This window comes from Anolis sagrei, chromosome 6 (genome assembly GCF_037176765.1).
Source record: "Anolis sagrei isolate rAnoSag1 chromosome 6, rAnoSag1.mat, whole genome shotgun sequence".
Classification (NCBI taxonomy): domain Eukaryota; kingdom Metazoa; phylum Chordata; class Lepidosauria; order Squamata; family Dactyloidae; genus Anolis; species Anolis sagrei.
The window spans coordinates 2,694,307-2,715,825 of NC_090026.1; the positions used below are offsets into that span (position 1 = coordinate 2,694,307).

The 21,519-nt window shown below is 45.8% G+C and overlaps 1 protein-coding gene across 1 annotated transcript; it reads left to right on the forward strand.

Annotated features, from left to right (window-relative positions):
* The first annotated feature begins 1,146 nt into the window (after positions 1-1,146).
* EPO (erythropoietin) lies at positions 1,147-14,114 on the forward strand. The gene is made up of 5 exons (XM_060779822.2): positions 1,147-1,428; positions 4,930-5,057; positions 7,431-7,520; positions 9,014-9,181; positions 13,574-14,114. The coding sequence occupies exons 1-5, from the start codon at positions 1,416-1,418 to the stop codon at positions 13,709-13,711; spliced, it is 537 nt and encodes a 178-aa protein (XP_060635805.2). The 5' UTR covers positions 1,147-1,415; the 3' UTR covers positions 13,712-14,114.
* Positions 14,115-21,519: the final 7,405 nt, after the last annotated feature.

Consider the following 21,519-nt stretch of genomic DNA (forward strand, 5'->3'; position numbering starts at 1 on the left):
CATCTTTCCTTGTAGCATTTGGCAAAAGGTTCCAAACTCAGATCAGGTCTGTCTAGATGACCTCTGAAGACCCCACAAATGTCAGAATTCATCAGTTTTGGTTGGACCCCCATTAAACTAGATTCAGTGGCTGCAAAGAGAGCCGAACACAATTGATTCAGTGGTTCCAGATGTGACTGGAAATGGTGATTTATAGTTCTGACCGAGAGGCACAAGTCCAAAGGGCCACCTGGGGCCGCAGGAGGGTACAACCAAATTGTGAGAATTTGCCGGTCATCCCCCACCCCCTCTTGGTGTGATGTCCATTCCAGGTGGCTTTGCTGTGGCCAAACCCAGAGGAAGTGACCGTTCCTCCCCAGAGCCCCCTTTTGGCCGCAACAACCGGTGTCCGCACTCTCTGCCTTTGGCCGGCTGCCAGGAGGCTGACCTTTCCCACCTTCGCGCCTGGACCTGTGGCTGGCTGGACTCCGGCCAGAGAGCGCCGACGTGCCTCCTGTGGCATGGGCCACTCTCTCGCAGGCGCTGGGGCTTGATCCGGCGCAGGTTTCATCACCATCAATATTATGATTTTGGTGATGATGAGGAGGAGGGTTGCCATGCCCACCGGCTCAAGCCTGGAGTTTCCGGCCTGGAGAGAATAACTGTCCCTCTGGCTGAGGTCCGGCCCAGAGCCATTCCTCTGCAGGGAAGGGCCGGCCGGAGTCAGTCCTCTTTGGACCGCTGCAAAAGGACACCGGGTGAAACATTAACCGCCTCTCGTGCCGCTACGCAGCTCCTGGGGTCTGCCGTGGAAAGACCAGGGGGTCGCCACAGAAGGAAAATATCACCGATATGCTGGGATCCCAAACTGGTGGCTGAGGGGCGAGACTGGTTTGGAGCGGCCTGCAATCCAAAGTGGACATCTGAGCCCAGAAGACTCACCTGGACATCGTCAGTCTCACCTAGCCGCCAGAGGAGAGCTCCCTTTGGCCAGAGCGCTGGACATCCGAGTGGCTCCTCTGAAGACTCACCTGGAGGCGTGGACTGTGGCTGAGGACACCTGGAGACTGACCTCTGACCTCTTCACCTGGACTTTGAGTGGCCTGGAGAGACGAACGCTCCCAAAGAAGAGGGACATCTCAACTGCCGGACGATTCCGTGGACGAAGGCACCTGGAGACACATTGCTAAGGTTCTGAGAAATCCCTCGAGAGCAACGGCCAGCCCTTTGGCTCCTTTTGGCCAGACCGCTGGACGTTCCCGTGACCGCTCCATGGACTCACCTGGAAGCCTGCATCGTAGTTGAGGGTCCCCATGGACTTGGAGTGACACCGAAGGCAGCCCCCCAACTCATTTTGGACCCGCAGCAGTGGAAGCCCATGGCTAGCCATGGGGCAGGAGGGGTCCGCTAGTCGCTAAGGCCATGCGCTTTCGGCTATGGGGATACCTGGTGAGTCGCCGTCCCGGCCAAGGGGCAGCTCCAGCAACCATCGATCGATCCATACATCGATCGGGGTTGGGTTGGGTTGGGTTGGGTGGCTGCCAAGGGGATTGGCAAGCTGGGCTCCGGCAGGGAGCCAAGGGGGGCACAGGGCACCGGAGCCAGCTTTCTATGTTCTCCATGTTCTCTGTTGTTGTATGTTCTCACCTTGGCTCCGGAGGGCAGAGAAAGGGGTCTTGGTTCTGGTCCGGAGAACTGGCCATTGAATCAAGGCATGGACCAAGCCTCAGCTTACTTCCGACTCTAGGATTCTGTGATGGTCATCTGTCGGGAGGGATTTGATGGTGTCTTCCTTTACAGCAGAAGGGGGTTGGACTAGATGACCTTTGGGAGTCTCTCCCAACCTTAGGGTTCTATGATTCAGAGGCTGGGTACACATCTGTCGGGAGGGATTTGATGGTGTCTTTCTTTACAGCAGAAGGGGGTTGGACTAGATGACCTTTGGGAGTCTCTCCCAACCCTAGGGTTCTATGATTCAGAGGCTGGGTACACATCTGTCGGAAGGGATTAGATAGTGTCTTCCTTTACTGCAGAATGAGGTTTGACTAGATGACCTTTGGGAGTCTCTCCCAACTCTAGCATTCCAAGATTCAGAGGCTGGATGGCCATCTGTTGGGAGGGATTAGATGATGTTTTCCTTTACAGCAGAAGGGGTTCGACTAGATAACCTTTGGATGTCTCTCCCAAATCTAAGATTCTGTGACTCAGAGGTTTGATGGCCATCTGTCGGGAGGGATTCAATGGTGCCTTCCTTTATTGCAGAATGGGGTTGGAGTGGATGGACTTGGGGTCTCTTCCAACTCTAGCATTGGATTATTCAGAGGCTGGATAGCCATCTGTCAGGAGGTATTAGATGGTGTCTTCCTTGACGATCGAAGGGGGTTCGACTAGATGACCTTTAGGAGTCTCTCACAACTCTAGCATTCAATGATTCAGAGGCTGGATGGCCATCTGTGATGAGAGATTAGATGGTGTTTCCCTCTACAGCAGAGTCTCTCCAAGCTCTAAGATTCTGTAATTCAGAGGCTGGTTGGCCATCTGTTGAGAGGGATTCAATGGTGTCTTCCTTCATGGCAGAAGGGGATTGGACTGGATAGCCCACAGTGTCTCTTCGGTCTCTAGCTTTTGGTGATTCAGTCTGGATGGCCATCTGTCAGGAGGGATTAGATGGTGTCTTCCTTTATGGCAGAAGGGGTTCAACTAGATGACCTTTGGGAGACTCTCCCAACTCTAAGATGTACAATTCAGAGGCTGGATGGCCATCTGTCAGGAGAGGTTCAATGGTGTCTTCCTTTTTGGCAGAAGGGGGTTGGACTGGAGGGACCTTGGGTTCTCTTCCAACTCAAGCATTCGATGATTCAGAGGGTAGATGGCCATCTGTCAGGAGATATTAGATGGTGTTGGACTGGAGGGACCTTGGGTTCTCTTCCAACTCAAGCATTTGATGATTCAGAGGATGGATGGCCATCTGTCAGGAGATATTAGATGATGTTGGACTGGAGGAACCTTGGGTTCTCTTCCAACTCAAGCATTTGATGATTCAGAGGCTGGATGGCCATCTTTCAGGAGGGATTAGATGGTGTTGGACTGGAGGGACCTTGGGTTCTCTTCCAACTCAAGCATTTGATGATTCAGAGGGTGGATGGCCATCTTCCAGGAGGGATTAGATGGTGTTGGACTGGAGGGACCTTGTGTTCTTTTCCAACTCAAGCATTCGATGATTTAAAGGGTAGATGGCTATCTATCAGGAGATATTAGATGATGTTGGACTGGAGGGACCTTGGGTTCTCTTCCAACTCAAGCATTTGATGATTCAGAGGCTGGGTGGCCATCTTTCAGGAGGGATTAGATGGTGTTGGACTGGACGGACCTTGGGTTCTCTTCCAACTCAAGCATTCGATGATTCAGAGGCTGGATGGCCATCTTTCAGGAGGGATTAGATGGTGTTGGACTGGCTGGACCTTGGAGTCTCTTCCAAATCTAGGAGTCTATGATTCTATGCAGTCCTCCAAAATTTCTATTCTCAATCTAGGAAAGAAGAAGGATTGTGGCAAGGACTGGAAATAGTCACTGTGTTCAGACTACAGCTCCCAGAATCCCCAGGCCAAATGTGGGAGTTGTTGAGGAAATAAACTGGAACTTTATCAATTTATATAGCTCTAAAGACCAGGAGTCTTATATACAAGACATCTCATTACGGACATTGATGCGAATCCAAAACATTTTGGATAAGGCTGACCCAATCCTCCCAGGGTTGGGGATGCTGGGTGCTGTAGTCCCAAAGCAAACGTTGTTTCCCAGGCTGTCCGGCCTGTTTTTGCCCTTCAAGGGCCTGGAGAGAAACTTGGTGAGTTAAAGTGTGAAGGACTGGAGATAGCGATAAGCCTCCTTGTCAACACCAGAGGCTCAGGAACTCGGCACATGCGAAAGCAGCTGGGATGGAATTTGGAACGGCATCCCTCTGCGCCAAAGGGAAGCATGCGAATGGAAGCAGGAGATCCAATCGAGCAGGGAAGCCACCCCCAAAGTCTTGAAGACTGTACCCAAGTGACACATTTGCACTTGGGCCCTCCCTCCAGGTGTTTTGGACTCCAACTCCCACCATTCCTAACATAGAATCATAGAATCCTAGAATCAAAGAGTTGGAAGAGACCTCCTGGGCCATCCAGTCCAACCCCATTCTGCCAAGAAGCAGGAATATTGCATTCAAATCACCCCCGACAGATGGCCATACAGCCTCTGTTTCAAAGCTTCCAAAGAAGGAGCCTCCACCACACTCCGGGGCAGAGAGTTCCACTGCTGAACGGCTCTCACAGTCAGGAAGTTCTTCCTCATGTTCAGATGGAATTTCCTCTCTTGTAGTTTGAAGCCATTGTTCCGCGTCCTAGTCTCCATGGAAGCAGAAAACAAGCTTGCTCCCTCCTCCCTGAGGCTTCCTCTCACATATTTACACATGGCTATCATATCTCCTCTCAGTCTTCTCTTCTTCAGGCTAAACATGCCCAGCTCCTTAAGCCGCTCCTCATAGGGCTTGTTCTCCAGACCTTTTATCATTTTAGTCGCTCTCCTCTGGACACATTCCAGCTTGTCAATATCTCTCTTGAATTGTGGTGCCCAGAATTGGACACAATAACAGCCTCAGGCCCCTTCCTTTTCCTTTTCCCTTTCCTTTTCTGCTTAAGCAGCTGAGGGGGAAAAGGACGAGTCCTAAGGCTGTTAGGACTGGTGGGAGTTGGAGTCCAAAACTCCTGGAAGGAGGGCCCAAGTTGGCCCATCCTTGAGCTACAGTGTCTTGAACTGGGCACTTGAAGTGCTGTCAAAGTGCATTAATTGTACCGTGGAGATGCACTTAAGGCACATGGAACCCTAAAGATCACCCAGTCCACCCCTTTGGTTTCCCAAGAGGCTGAGAGAATATGTCCCAATGCAAACTATGTCTTCCTCTTCCAGGGCTGACTCTTTTCCTGCTGATGTTGGGATTCCCGGCTCCGTCCCTCCTCCTGCCTCCGAGACCCATCTGCGACCAGAGCGTCATGGACAAGTACATCCAAGACGCTGGGCGGGCGGAAAGAGAAGTCGTACGTTGATCTCCCCCTTGATTTCCTCCTATACTTCCCCCCCCCCTCCTTCCCATTGGATTTCCATAAACAAACAATCATCCCTAATAGGACACTGTCAGTCCTAGGTCTTGAGCCTTGAAGGATTGAGATGTCTAGACAAAGAGGAATAACAACAACAACAACAACACTATGTAACACAATTATTGTTCCTGGGTTATAATTGGTTATATCATAACAACATGGGAAACGTTTATTGAACTGCTCAAACTTTGTTTGGGCAAGTTTTGCTATTGCACATTTTGCTATAGTTTTCCAATGAATATCTCATCATCGGCTCATTTTTTAACTCTTCATTTTAACTCTTTGTTTTTGCATTATTTCTATTTTGTCATTGTATACTGTGAGGAAGCCCAGTAATAATCAATATCAACTTAGGAGCTGTTTTACAAAGGGACCACTAATTAAAAAGGGTTTACTTATTTGATAGCGTAGCGTCTAATTTCCCTGATTTGGTCTTTCTTCTTGTGCAGGGCTGTTTGACTTAGAAGAAACTGTATCAGAGGCAGGGCTTGTGAAAAAAAAACAGTAACAAGTTTATTGGAATATAACAGGAGTATAACAGAAAATTGGTATGATAAGAAACAAAGATGGCAGGGACCTAACAGAAGCTGAAGAGATCAAGAGAAGGTGGCGAGACTATATAGAAGATCTGTATGGGAAGGATAATAATATCGAGGATAGTTTTGACGGTGTGGTGAATGAATTAGAACTAGACATCCTGAGGAGTGAGGTGGAATGGGCCTTAAAAACAAAGATGGCAGGGACCTAACAGAAGCTGAAAAGATCAAGAGAAGGTGGCGAGACTATACAGAAGATCTGTATAGGAAGGATAATAATATCGAGGATAGCTTTGACGGTGTGGTGAATGAATTAGAACCAGGCATCCTGAGGAGTGAGGTGGAATGGGCCTTAAGAAGCATTGCTAACAACAAGGCAGCAGGAGACGACGGGATCCCAGCTGAACTGTTTAAAATCTTAAAAGATGATGCTGTCAAGGTGATGCATGCCATTTGCCAGCAAATATGGAAAACACAAGAATGGCCATCAGACTGGAAAAAATCAACTTATATCCCCATACCAAAAAAGGGAAATGCGAAAGACTGCTCCAACTTCCGTACAGTGGCCCTTATTTCTCATCATGCCAGGAAGGTAATGCTCAAGATCCTGCAAGGAAGAAGACTCCAGCAAGACATGGAGCGAGAGTTGCCAGATGTTCAAGCTGGGTTTAGAAAAGGCAGAGGAACCAGAGACCAGATTGCCAATATCCGGATGCTGGAGAATGGAGAAAGGCAGGGAGTTTCAGAAAAACATCTACTTCTGCTTCATTGACTACTCTAAAGCCTTTGACTGTGTGGATCATCATAAACTGTGGCAAGTTCTTGGTGGGATGGGCACCTGTACAAGGACCAAGGAGGAACCTGTACAAGGACCAAGGAGCCACAGTCAGAACTGACCACGGAGGAACAGACGGGTTCAAGATTGGGAAAGGCGTCCGGCAAGGCTGCATCCTCTCACCCAACCTTCTTAACGTGTATGCAGAACACATCATGCGAGGATGTGCGGGGCTTGACGAATGCAAAGCTGGAGTGGAAATGGCTGGAAGAAACATTGACAACCTCAGATATGCAGATGACACCACTCTGATGGCCGAAAGCCAGGAGGAGCTGAGGAGCCTTCTACCGTTGAAAATTACCTCTGCCTGTGTTATCTACACAGAGAAACCACTTCAAATCTTATCTGTAACTAGATTGATATGATATGTACAAGTATGCTGAATACATGAAGTTTGTGAGTTAACCAGATATGTAAATATTAACAAAGGCTACTTCATTTTTGGTTTCTTGAGAGCATGATTTAAACCAAGAGGTTTTAAGGGAGAGTAGAGGCTTTTGGGCCACTGAAATAACACTTCTGACACCCTGCTATATGTTTTTTGTGCATTGGCATATCGTTGTCCCTAACCGTTCAAAGAGATAGGAATATCAGTCTAACAACTGAGATACCTTATTGCCTTGCATGAATGCTGGTGGATATTTACCACCAAGGAGAAGGCTGACTCAAGCAAGTTTTCAATTCTTCCCAGGAAGATCATACATTACAAAAGTTTACGATCTCTAACAAGGCCATACCTTTCCAAACAATTCCTGGTTTTCCCAGAAGGTTCTGAATGGCCATTTTCCACAAGGTTATGGAGATTTCCATTTTCCAAAACATGCAACCCTCAGAATCCTTTTGCACCACCATGTTCCCAGAATCCTTTGCCTGCCAAACCAATCTGGAAGCACCTTTTAATCAGCACGCAAAAAATAACTTTTGGGTTTTTCTTTCCAGGAGGAAATGTGTCGGACGTCCTGCGACTTACTCGAACCCGTAACCGTCCTGGACACCAAGGTGAATTTCCCTGCCTGGAAGGCCATGGAGGTAAGGAGGATTTTGGGGTTTTCAGGTCACTTCCAAACCAAGCCTAAATGGGGCCCTCTTACACTACGTATTACACAACACTATTTGTGTTCCTGGGTTAGAAATGCCATTTCCTAATTGGATCTATCATAAATAGATGAGAAAAGTTTACTAAACTGGACAAACTTTGACTTGGAGGGAGGTACATCCTCCTGCACCATGTTTGGCTATAGGTTGCTGTGAGTTTTCTGGGTTGTATGGCTGTGTTCCAGAAGCATTCTCTTCTGACGTTTCTCCCCCATCTATGGCAGGCATCCTCAGAGGTTGAGAGATCTGTTGGAAACTAGGCAAGTGGGGTTTATATATCTGTGGAATGATGTCCAGGGTGGGAGAAAAAACTCTTGTCTGCTTGAGGCATGTATGAATGTTGCCATTGACCAGCTTGATTAGCATTGAATGGCAGCTGCAAAGTCAATCAGTGAGGGTATCTACATAGAGGTCTATTGGAAACTAGGCAAGTGGCATTTATATATTTGTGAAATGACGTCCAGGGGAGAGGGAAAGAACTCTTGTCTGTTGGAGGTAAGTGTGAATGTTGCCATTGGCCAGCTTGAGTAGCATTGAATGGCCTTGCACCTCCAAAGTCAGTCAGTGAGGGTATCTGCATAGAGGTGTGTGGGAAACTAGGCAAGTGGGGTTTATATATCTGTGGAATCTCCAGGGTGGGAGAAAGAACTCTTGTTCATTGGAGGCAAGTATGAAGGTTGCAATTTGACCAGCCTAGTTAGCATTGAATGGCCTTGCAGCTGCAAGGTCAATCAGTGAGGGTATCTGCATAGAGGTCTGTTGGAAACTAGGCAAGTGGGGTTTCTATACCTGTGGAATGATGTCCAGGGTGGGAGAAAGAACTCTTGTTCATTGGAGGCAAGTATGAAGGTTGCAATTTGACCAGCCTAGTTAGCATTGAATGGCCTTGCAGCTGCAAAGTCAATCAGTGAGGGTATCTGCACAGAGGTCTGTTGGAAACTAGGCAAGTAGGATTTCTATACTTGTGGGGGAAGAATTATTTATCTCACCCTGGACATTATTCCACAGATATATAAACCTCACTTGGCCAGTTTCCAACAGACCTCACAATCTCTGGGGATGCCTGCATTAGATGTGGGCGAAACATCAGGAGAGAATGCTTCTGGAACATGGCCAGACAGCCTGGAAAACTCCCAGCGGTCAATGAATGTCGCATTGTGTCTCAACCAATTCAACATAGTGGCAGCCACAAAAACAAAGTTTCTGGAGTATCCAAACTAACGACTGCACAATTAAACAGGAAATAATACTTTCCAAACCAGGAACAAACATTGTTTCAAATGTTGTTATGTATATAGTGTGATGGGAGCCACCCACCTTGCCTTCCTCTGAGGCTGAGAGTGTGTGACTCCTGGAAGACCATGCATTGGGTGGGGATTCGAACCAAAACATGGTGTATAATGGTGACCCTTCTGCCCCTTTTGCAGCGGTCAAGGCAGGCCTGGGAGGTGTGGCAGGGCCAGGCCTTGCTCTCGGCGGCCATCGTCCAGGTCAAGAGGCAGCCGCCGGACGGCCGGAGGTTCTTGCTCCAGCTGGAGGTCATCGAGAGCTACCTGCGGAGCATCCGGGAGATCCTGCGGGGACACAATGCCCAGGTAAGGGAGGCACTTTGCGCATGCTCAGAGGCACATCTAGTACAATTACTCCCACACTGATGCCTACCTCTCAGGCAGGCTTGGGCAAACTTGGGCCTTCCCTCCAGGTGTTTTGGACTCCAACTCCCACCATTCCTAACAGCCAGTAGGCTGTTAGGAATGGTGGGAGTTGAAGTCCAAAGCACCTGGAGGGAAGACCCAAGTTTGTCCATATCTGCATCTCAAGGTTGTTTTCACAAGGGCTTGGCTGGATTGGACTAGATGACCTCTAGGGCTCCTCTTCCATGATTCAGAATCAGCTTTTCTGGTCCTAGAGTGAATTTATATTATTGTACACAGTTACAGTCTGGTTGCATTGTTATGTGAGCTGGAGGTTGGACTGGATGACCTCTAGGGCATGGCTGCATGGCTGGAGATTGGACTAGATGACCTCTAGGACCCCTCCTCTGTCATTCTGAAGCAGCTTTTCTGGGACCTAGAGTGAACTTATATTATTGTCCACAGTTACAGTCTGGTTGCATGTTATATGAGCTGGAGGTTGGACTAGATGACCTCTAGGGCATGGCTGCATGGCTGGAGATTGGACTAGATGACCTCTAGGGCCACTCTTCTGTCATTCAGAAGCAGCTTTTCTGGTCCTAGAGTGAACTTATATTATTGTACACAGTTACAGTCTGGTTGCAGTGTTATGTGAGCTGGGGGTTGGACTAGATGACCTCTAGTGTATGGCTGCATGGCTGGAGATTGGACTAGATGACCTCTAGCGTCCCTCCTCTGTCAATCAGGAGCAGCTTTTCTGGGTCCTAGAGTGAATTTATATTATTGTACACAGTTATAGTCTGGTTGCATTGTCATGTGAGCTGGAGGTTGGACTAGACGACCTCTAGGGCCCCTCCTCTGTCATTCAGAAGCAGCTTTTCTGGGAACTAGAGTGAATTTATGTTGTACACAATGACAGTCTGGTTGCATTGTTATATGAGATGGAGGTTGGACTAGATGACCTCTAGGGCCCCTCCTCTGTCATTCAGAAGCAGCTTTTCTGGAACCTAGAGTGATATATGTTATAAATAAAGGATTATTATTATTATTATTATTATTGTACACAGTTACGGTCTGGTTGCATTGTTATATGAGCTGGAGGTTGGACTAGATGACCTCTAGGGCCTCTCTGCTGTGATTCAGGAGCAGCTTTTCTGGGAACTGGAGTAAATTTATGTTATTGTACACAAATACAGTCCAGTTGCATTGTTATATGAGCTGGAGGTTGGACTAGATGACCTCTAGAGTCCCTCATCTGTCATTCAGAAGTAGCTTTTCTGGGACCTAGAGTTAATTTATATCATTGTATACAGTTAAAGTCTGGATGCATTGTCATATGAGCTGGAGGTTGGACTCTAGGGTCCCTCCTCTGTGATTCAGAAGCAGCTTTTCTGGAACCTAGAGTGAATTTATGTTATAAATAAAGGATTATTATTATTATTATTATTATTATTGTACACAGTTACAGTCTGGTTGCATTGTTATATGAGCTGGGGGTAGGACTAGATGACCTCTTGGGTACCTCCTCTGTCATTCAGAAGCAGCTTTTCTGGAACCTCGGGTGAATTTATATTATTGTATACAGTTATAGTCTAGTTGTTATGTGAGCTGGAGGTTGAACTAGATGACCTCTAGAGTCCCTCCTCTGTGATTCAGAAGCAGCTTTTCTGGGAACTAGAGTGAATTTATGTTGTACACAATGACAGTCTGGTTGCATTGTTATATGAGATGGAGGTTGGACTAGATGACCTCTAGGACCCCTCTTCTGTCATTCAGAAGCAGCTTTTCTGGGACCTAGAGTGAACTTATATTATTGTACACAAATACAGTCTGATTGCATTGTTATATGAGCTGGAGGTTGGACTAGATGACCTCTAGGGCTCCTCCTCTGTCATTCAGAAGCAGCTTTTCTGGGACCTAGAGTGAATTGGTATTATTGTACACAGTTACAGCCTGGTTGCATTGTCATATGAGCTGGAGGTTGGACTAGATGACCTCTAGCATCCCTCCTTTGTCATTCTATTGGACCTATGGAATGCGAAACACTGACCATGAGACTGCTTATTGTTGTGCTATGGTGCTATATATTGATGTTTTTAATCTGTTAATTGTTTAATTATTGTAATTGTTTTTATATTTGCATGTAATTGGATAAGGGCATCGAATTGTGCCTTCTTTTTGTAAGCCGCCCTGAGTCCCCCCTCGGGGGTGAGAAGGGTGGGGTATAAGCAGCAGAAATAAATAAAAAATAAAAATAAATTCAGAAGCAGCTTTTCTGGTCCTAGAGTGAATTTATATTATTGTACACAATTACAGTCTGGTTACCTTGTTATGTGAGCTGGAGGTTGGTCTAGATGACCTCTAGGACCCCTCCTCTGTGATTTGAGGGCAGTTATTCTCAAACCTAGAGTGAATTTATGCTATTGTACACAGTTACAGTCTGATTGCATTGTTATGTGAGCTGGAGGTTGGACTAGATGACCTCTAGGGCCCCTTCTCTGGGCTCTTCTAGGGCTCCTCTTCTGTGATTCAGAAGCAGCTTTTCTGGGAACTAGCGTGAATTTATATTATTGTACACAATTACAGTCTGGTTGCATTGTCATATGAGCTGAAGGTTGGACTGGATGACCTCTAGTGTCCCTCCTCTGTCAATCAGAAGCAGTTTTTCTGGTCCTAGAGTGAGCTTATATTATTGTACACAGTTACAGTCTGAATGCATTGTCATGTGAGCTGGAGGTTGGACTAGATGACCTCTAGGGCCCCTCCTCTGTCATTCAGAAGCAGCTTTTCTGGAACTTAGGGTGAATTTATATTACTGTATACAGTTACAGTCTGGTTGCATTGTCATATGAGCTGAAGGTTGGACTGGATGACCTCTAGTGTCCCTCCTCTGTCAATCAGAAGCAGTTTTTCTGGTCCTAGAGTGAGCTTATATTATTGTACACAGTTACAGTCTGAATGCATTGTTATGTAAGCTGGAGGTTGGACTAGATAACCTCTAGAATCCCTCCTCTGTGATTCAGAAGCAGCTTTTCTGGGAACTAGAGTGAATTTATGTTGTACACAATGACAGTCTGGTTGCATTGTTATATGAGATGGAGGTTGGACTAGATGACCTCTAGGACCCCTCTTCTGTCATTCAGAAGCAGCTTTTCTGGGTCCTAGAGTGAATTTATATTATTGTACACAGTTACAGTCTGGATGCATTGTTATATGAGCTGGAGGTTGGACTAGATGACCTCTATAGTCCCTCTTCTGTCATTCAGAAGCAGCTTTTCTGGGACCTAGGGTGAACTTATATTATTGTATACAGTTACAGTCTGGCTGCATTGTTATGTAAGGTGGAGGTTGGACTAGATGACCTCTAGAACCCCTCTTCTGTCATTCAGAAGCAGCTTTTCTGGGTCCTAGAGTGAATTTATATTATTGTACACAGTTACAGTCTGGTTGCATTGTTATATGAGCTGGAGGTTGGACTAGATGACCTCTAGTGCATGGCTGCATGGCTGGAGATTGGACTAGATGACCTCTAGGGCCCCTCCTCTGTCATTCAAAAGCAGCTTTTCTAGAACCTAGAGTTAATTTATATTATTGTACACAATTACAGTCTGGTTGCATTGTCATATGAGCTGGAGGTTGGACTAGATGACCTCTAGCACCCCTTCTCTGGGCTCTTCTAGGGTTCCTCTTCTGTGATTCAGATTCATATGAGCTGAAGGTTGGACTGGATGACCTCTAGTGTCCCTCCTCTGTCAATCAGAAGCAGTTTTTCTGGTCCTAGAGTGAGCTTATATTATTGTACACAGTTACAGTCTGGTTGCATTATTATGTAAGCTGAAGGTTGGACTAGATGACCTCTAGCGTCCCTCCTCTGTCATTCAGAAGCAGCTTTTCTGGAACTCAGGGTGAATTTATATTATTGTATACAGTTACAGTCTGGTTGCATTGTTATGTGAGCTGGAGGTTGGACTAGATGACCTCCAGGGCCCCTCCTCTGTCAGTCAGAAGCAGCTTTTCTGGTCCTAGAGTGAACTTATATTATTGTACACAGTTACAGTCTGGTTGCATTGTTATATGAGCTGGGAGTTGGACTAGATGACCTCTAGGACCACTCCTCTGTCATTCAGAAGCAGCTTCTCTGGGTCCCAGCGTGAACATATATTATTGTATACAGTTACAGTCTGGTTGCATTGTCAAATGAGCTGGAGGTTGGACTAGATGACCTCTAGGGCCCCTCCTCTGTCATTCAGAAGCAGATTTTCAGGGTCCTAGAATGAATTTATATTATTGTATACAGCTACAGTCTGGTTGCATCCTTATGTAAGATCTTTTTGGCCTTTCCTTTTTTTGCAGGTGGCCCCCCAGGACCCAGACGTGACCCCCCGCTTGAGGGTCCAAACAGTGCAAAAGCTCTTCAGTGTCTACTCAAGTTTCCTGCGGGGCAAAGTCAACCTCTTTGTGTCCGGCGCCTGCCAGGCCAACGCCACGTGACGGACCCCTGGACGCTGGCCCCCTTTTTGCATTGAGTCCTATGGGGGGGAGGACCTGCACACTGGACAACTGACCATATGGTGGACTGCTTCACAGCACACTCAATCACATGCACACGGAAAGGCGGTGGTGCAACGGCCCTTTGGATTCACCCTTCTTGCACTGGCTGCTCCCCCGTTGGCATTCACACATCGCACGCCGTTCCTGCGAGGTGGCACAAGCGCAAAGCCAAGGATATATTACAGCTTTGGGGGATTTCCTTGGAAAGGGTTGGATTTCTCCCCAAGTTTTGGTGGAGTCCCCTTTCTTCTCTGGAGGCTTGGGTGGTGTCTTTTTCTATGTCCTAATAAGGTCAGACTAGATGACCCTTAGGGGTCTCAAATCTAGGATTCTACGAGAGAGCGGTCATAACATATGGTGTGTCTGTCATATCTATGGCTGGATGGTCGTATGTCGGGAGGACTTGGGTTGTGTTTTCCTTTATGTCAGAATAAGGTCAGACTAAATGACCCTTGGGGGTCCCGTACAACTATGAGAGATATATCATAGAATATAGTGTGCCTATCTATCATAACTATGGCTGGATGGTCGTCTCTTGGGAGAGCTTGGATTGTGTCTTCCTTTTAAGGCAGAATGAGGTCAGACTAGATAGCCCTTGGGGGTCCCTTCCAACTCAAGGATTCTAGGGTAGAATATTATGTGCTTGCCATCTCTATGGCTAGATGGTTGTCTCTTGGGAGAGCTTGGATTGTGTCTTTTAAGGCAGAATGAGGTCAGACTAGATAGCCCTTGGGCGTCCCTTCCAACTCAAGGATTCTAGGGTAGAATATGATGTGCTTGTCATCTCTATGACTGGGTGGTTGTCTGTTGGGAGGGCTTGGATTGTGTCTTCCTTTTAAGGTAGAATGAGGTCAGACTAGATAGCCCTTGGGGGTCCCTTCCAACTCTAGGATTCTAGGATAGAATATGGTGTACTTGTCACATCTATGGCTGGATGGTTGTCTGTTGGGAGGGCTTGGGTTGTGTCTTCCTTTATGGCAGATTGAGATCAGACTAGATAGCCCTTGGGGGTCCCATCCAACTATGAGAGATGTACCGTAGAATGTAGTGTGTCCATCTATATAGCTATGACCAGATGGCTGTCTGTTAAGAGGGCTTGGATTGTGTCTTCCTGTCTGGCAGAATGAGGTCAGACTAGATGACCCTTGGGGATCCCTTCCAACTCTAGTCTTCTATGAAATATCATAGAATATGGTGGGTCTGTCATATTCAAGGCCTTGAAGGTTATCTGTTGGGTGAGCTTGAATTGTGTCTTCCTTTATGGCAGACTGAGGTCAGACTAGATGGCCCTTGGGGGTCCCATCCAACTCTAGGCTTCTGTGAGATATATATAAGAGAATATGAAGTGCCTGTCATATCTATGGCTGGATGGTCATCTGTTGGGAGAGCTTAGATTGTGTATGGCAGACTGAGGTCAGACTAGACGCCCTTTGGGGTCCTTCCAATTCTAGGATTCTGTGAGAGATATATCATAGATTGTAGTGTGTCTGAATATTCAAACTACAAGAGAGGAGATTCCATCTGAACATGAGGAAGAACTTCCTGACTGTGAGAGCCGTTCAGCAGTGGAACTCTCTGCCCCGGAGTGTGGTGGAGGCTCCTTCTTTGGAAGCTTTCAAACAGAGGCTGGATGGCCATCTGTCAGGGGTGATTTGAATGCAATATTCCTGCTTCTTGGCAGAATGGGGTTGGACTGGATGGCCCAGGAGGTCTCTTCCAACTCTTTGATTCTATGATTCTATGATTCTATGAATATTGTTTCCATGGCTGGATGGCTGTCTGTTGGGAGGGCTTAGATTGTGTCTTTTATGGCAGCATGAGGTCAGACTAGATGGTCCTTGGAGATCCCTTTCAAACCTATTATTGTATTAACTTTAAAGATGGAAGCATTCAAGATGGAATGGATGGTCTGCAGAGTCCACTTCTCTGAAGGCCTTTAAGCAGAGGCTGGATGGCCATCTGTCAGGAGAGCTTTGAAGGTGACCAGTTATTACCAGTGGCAACCAGTATGTGAGACTGAGGACTGTAGGAGGTCTAATCAAGTTGTCTAGAGGGATTTACTCAAAGAGGACTGCATTGCAGAATGTGTTGGGTGGAGAAGACGAGCTGTGTCAAAGGTAAATGACAAGTGTCAATCATAACTGAAGCAAGGTAATTGACAGGCGTCAAATCATCATGCCTGAGAGAAGTGAAACTTCAGCAAGTTTGACGTGTGAAATGGAAGGAGGCTGTTGGATGGTCTGTTCATGTTTATTATCTCCCTTTTAAGGGACAATAAAGCCTTGAGAGATATGATTGACAGGTGTCAGTCAAGATCAAGGAAAAAGAAGGACATTTCACGAACCCCACAAATGCACCATTTTCACACTTACAAAATGTTTGAAATGGAAGTGGAAGGCATTTTTTTTTATTAAAAAGTGGGGTGATTGACAGCTGTCAATCACATGGACTTAACAATTGTTGTATTTTTATTCCTGGGCCAGAAGAATGTCATATCCGCTCCGGGTTTTCATCCGAACTTTAAAAGCATTATTATTGTGTGCCTTCAAGTAACTTCTGACTTATCGAAACCCTAAGGTCACCTTATGATTAGCTTTGCGGAGGCTGAGAGCGTGTGGCTGACGTTCGGACTAAAACCCGGAGCGGATCCTTCAGTTTTGCAACTGGTCCTGAATATGTATGTGTGTATATATATATATATGTGTGTGTGTAAAGTGTTAAGGGGGTTTTATGAGAGTTTATATTTGATACTAAATTAAAGACGTGTACAGTTTTTGTCCTGCATATTTATCTTGCGATCTTCAGAGAGCAGCTGGTTTGTAAATTGGGGGGAAGGAAGATTCCTGGTGGAAGGGGATTGTGTTTATGTTGTTGTTGTTGTTGTTGTTGTTGTTGTTGTTGTTGTTGTTGTTGTTTTCCCCTGTTTTGTAGTTCCGGTTTATCCTTATTAAAGGTTCCTGTGGTTCCTGGAAAAGACCGAGATCTGTTTGCATTTCTAAAACAAAGGTTATCCAAACTTCGAAGATCAGAAAGATCCACCTTTGGGATCATAAACCCTTCTCTCCATCCCAGCCTTGGCTAGGAATGCACTCTGCGCATGCCTAGAGGAACAATTGCCTTATATTATGGGCTTTGCCTCTTCTAGAGATAGACCAACTATACATCCTAGCAACTACAACTCCCAAATGTCAATGTCTATTTTCCCCAAACTCCACCAGTGTTCACATTTGGGCATATGGAGTATTCATGCCAAGTTTGGTCCAGATCCATCATTGTTTGGGTCCATAGTTCTCTTTGGATATTGGTGAACTACAACTCCAAAACTCAAGGTCAATGTCCACCAAAGCCTTCCAGTATTTTCTATTGGTCATGGAGTTCTGTGTGCCAAGTTTGGTCCAGATTTATGATTGTTTGAGCCCATAGTTCTCTTTGGATATAGGTTAACTACAACTCCCAAACTCAAGGTCAGTGCCCACCAAACCCTTCCAGTATTTTCTGCTGGTCATGGGAGTTCTGTTAGCCAAGTTGGGACCAAATCTATCATTGGTGGAGTTCAGAATGCTCTTTAATTGTACGTGAACTATAAATCCCAGCAACTACAACTCCCAAATGTCAAGGTGTGTTTTCCCCAACCTCCACCAGTGTTCACATCTGGGCACATTGAGTATTCGTGCCAAGTTGGTCCAGATTTATGATTGTTTGAGTCCACAGTTCTCTTTGTATATAGGTGAACTACAACTCCCAAACTCAAGGTCAATGCCCACCAAAGCCTTCCAGTATTTTCTATTGGTCATGGAGTTCTGTGTGCCAAGATTGGTTTAATTCCATCATTAGTGGAGTCCAGAATTCTCTTTGATTGTATGTGAACTATAAATCCCAGCAACTGCAACTTCCAAACGTCAAGGTGTGTTTCCCCCAAACTCCACACGTGTTCACATTTGGGCATATTGAGTATTCATGCCAAGTTTGGTCCAGATCCATCATTGATTGAGTCCATAGTTCTCTTTGGATATAGGTGAACTACAACTCCCAAACTCAAGATCAACGTCCACCAAAGCCTTCCAGTATTTTCTGTTGGTCAAGGAAGTTCTGTGTGCCACGTTTGGTTCAATTCCATCATTGGTGGAGTTCAGAATGCTCTTTGATTGTACGCGAACTATAAATCCCAGCAACTACATCTCCCAAAAGTCAAGGTGTGTTTTCCCCAAACTCCACACGTGTTCACATTTGAAAATTCTGAATATTCGTGCCAAGTTTGGTCCAGATCCATCATTGATTGAGTCCATAGTTCTCTTTGGCTATAGGTGAACTACAACTCCAAAACTCAAGGTCAATGCCCACCAAACCCTTCCAGTATTTTCTATTGGTCATGGAGTTCTGTATGCCAAGTTTGGTTCAATTTCATCGTTGGTGGAGTTCAGAATGCTCTTTGATTGTACGTGAACTATAAATCCCAGGAACTACAACTCCCAAAAATCAAGGTGTGTTTTCCCCATTTGAGAATTCTGAGAATTCGTGCCAAGTTTGGTCCAGATTTATGATTGTTTGAGTCCACAGTTCTCTTTGTATATAGGTGAACTACAACTCCCAAACTCAAGGTCAATGCCCACCAAAGCCTTCCAGTATTTTCTATTGGTCATGGAGTTCTGTGTGCCAAGATTGGTTTAATTCCATCATTAGTGGAGTCCAGAATTCTCTTTGATTGTATGTGAACTATAAATCCCAGCAACTGCAACTTCCAAACGTCAAGGTGTGTTTCCCCCAAACTCCACACGTGTTCACATTTGGGCATATTGAGTATTCATGCCAAGTTTGGTCCACATCCATCATTGTTTGAGTCCACAGTTCTCTTTGGATATAGGTGAACTACAACTCCCAAACTCAAGATCAATGTCCACCAAAGCTTCCAGTATTTTCTGTTGGCCGTGGAAGTTCTGTGTGCCAAGATCTGTTCAATTCCATCATTGGTGTAGTTCAGAATGAGATTTGATTGTAGGAGAACTATAAATCCCAGCAACTACAACTACAACCAAATGTCAAGGTCTGTTTTCCCCAAACCCCACCAGTGTTCACATTTGGGCACATTTAGTATCCGTGCCAAGTTTGGTCCAGATCCATCATTGTTTAAGTCCACAATTCTCTTTGGATATAGGTGAACTACAACTCCAAAACTCAAGGTCAATGCCCACCAAACCCTTCCAGTATTTTCTATTGGTCATGGAGTTCTTTTTGCCAGGTTTGGTTCAATTTCATCGCTAGTGGAGTTCAGAATGCTGGTGGAGTTCAGAATGTAGGTGAACTATAAATCCCAGCAACAACAACTCTATTGGTCATGGAGTTCTGTGTGCCAAGTTTGGTTCAATTCCATTGTTGGTGGAGCTCAGAATGCACTTTGATTGTATGTGAACTATAAATCCCAGCAACTACAACTCCCAAAAGTCAAGGTGTGTTTTCCCCATTTGAGAATTTTGAGAATTCGTGCCAAGTTTGGTCCAGATATATGATTGTTTGAGTCCACAGTTCTCTTTGTATATAGGTGAACTACAACTCCCAAACTCAAGGTCAATGCCCACCAAATCCTTCCAGTATTTTCTCTTGGTCATGGAAGTTCTGTGTGCCAAGATCTGTTCAATTCCATTGTTGGTGGAGTTCAGAATGCTCTGTGATTGTAGGTGAACTATAAATCCTAGCAACTACAACTCCCAAATGTCAAGGTCTATTTTCCCCAAACCCCACCAGTGTTCACATTTGGGCATATTGAGTATTCGTGCCAAGTTTGGTCCAGATCCGTCATTGATTGAGTCCATAGTTCTCTTTGGATATAGGTGAACTACAACTCCCAAACTCAAGATCAATGCCCACCAAAGCCTTCCAGTATTTTCTCTTGGTCGTGGAAGTTCTGTGTACCAAGGTTGGTTTAATTCCATCGCTGGTGGAGTTCAGAATGAGCTTTGATTGTAGGAGAACTATAAATCCCAGCAACTACAACTCCCAAGTGAAAAAAAATCATTTTTTTTTTTTAGTGGTAGCCACTCCTTGGGTTAGTAGGTGTCTACTACAACTCCCTGGGTACCATGCTGCTATACTACAGTGTAGATGCACCCTAAATCAAACTCTTTGGGGACTTGGCCAAAGAGTCCAAAGGGCAGCAAGGTCCCGGAAGGTCAGAGAAGTGAGTCCGCTTCTGTCCTTGGAACTCCCTTCCCCAAATCCCGCTTATCTTGAGAAAACAAGGCAGGAGGATGAACCCAAAGGAACTGGTTGGAAGGTTCCTCCTCCTTTCCTGGCATTGGGCCCTGTGGGGAAATGTGACCCTTGAACCTGAAGTCCCACAATTAGGGTGCATTGAAAATCCACGGTGTAGCAAACTCCCCTCAGCAAACTGCAACTTCCAGGATTGCCATTGCACGAACAAGAACCAGCATCCTTTAGCAGAGAAGGCAGAAGACCTTGCAGAACTACAACTCCCATGGTTGTATCATATAGAGCGCTATAGCATTGAACCAATTGCCATGGTTCAATGCCTATGGAGTTCTGGGAGTTGTAGTTTGACCAAGAACAAGCGTTCTTTAGAAGAGAAGGTAAAGGACCTTGCAGAACTACAACTCCCAGGGTTGTAACATATGGAGCGCTATAGCATCGAACCAATTGCCACGGTTCAATGCCTATGGAGTCCTGGGAGTTGTTGTTCGACCAAGAACCAGCATTCTTTAGAAGAGAAGGCAAAGGACCTTGCAGAACTACAACTCCCATGGTTGTATCGCATGGAATTCTATAGCATCGAACCAATTGCCATGGTTCAATGCCTATGAGAGAAGGCAAATGACCTGACATAACTACAACTCCCATGGTTGTATCCCATGGAGCTCTATAGCATCGAACCAATTGCCATGGTTCAATGCCTATGGAGTCCTGAGAATTATAGTTTGACAAAGAACGAACATTCTTTAGAAGAGAAGGCAAAGGACCATGCAGAACTACAACTCCCAGGTTTGTATCACATGGAGCTTTATAGCATCGAACCAATTGGCATGGTTCAATGTGTATGGAGTCTTGGGAGTTGTAGTTCGACTAAACACCAGCGTCCTTTAGCAGAGAAGGCAGAAGACCATGCAGAAGTACAACTCCCAGGGTTGTATCCCATCATGCTCTATAGCATCGAACCAATTGCCATGGTTCAATGCCTATGAAGTCCTGGGAGTTGTAGTTCAACTAAGCACCAGCGTCCTTTAGGAGAGAAGGCAAAGGACCTTGCAGAAGTACAACTCCCAGGTTTGTATCACATGGAGCTCTATAGCATCGAACCAATTGCCATGGTTCAATGCCTAAGAAGTCCTGGGAGTTGTAGTTCAACTAAGCACCAGCGTCCTTTAGGGGAGAAGGGAAAGGACCATGCAGAACTACAACTCCCATGGTTGTATCGCATGGAATTCTATAGCATCGAACCAATTGCCATGGTTCAATGCCTATGAGAGAAGGCAAATGACCTGACATAACTACAACCCCCATGGTTGTATCCCATGGAGCTCTATAGCATCGAACCAATTGCCATGGTTCAATGTCTATGGAGTCCTGGGAGTTGTAGTTCGACTAAACGCGAGTGTCCTTTAGCAGAGAAGGCAAAGGACCTTGAAGAACTACAACTCCCAGGGTTGAATCCCATGGAGCTCTATAGCATCAAACCAATTGCCATGCATGATTCAATGCCTATGAAGTCCTGGGAGTTGTAGTTCAACTAAGCACCAGCG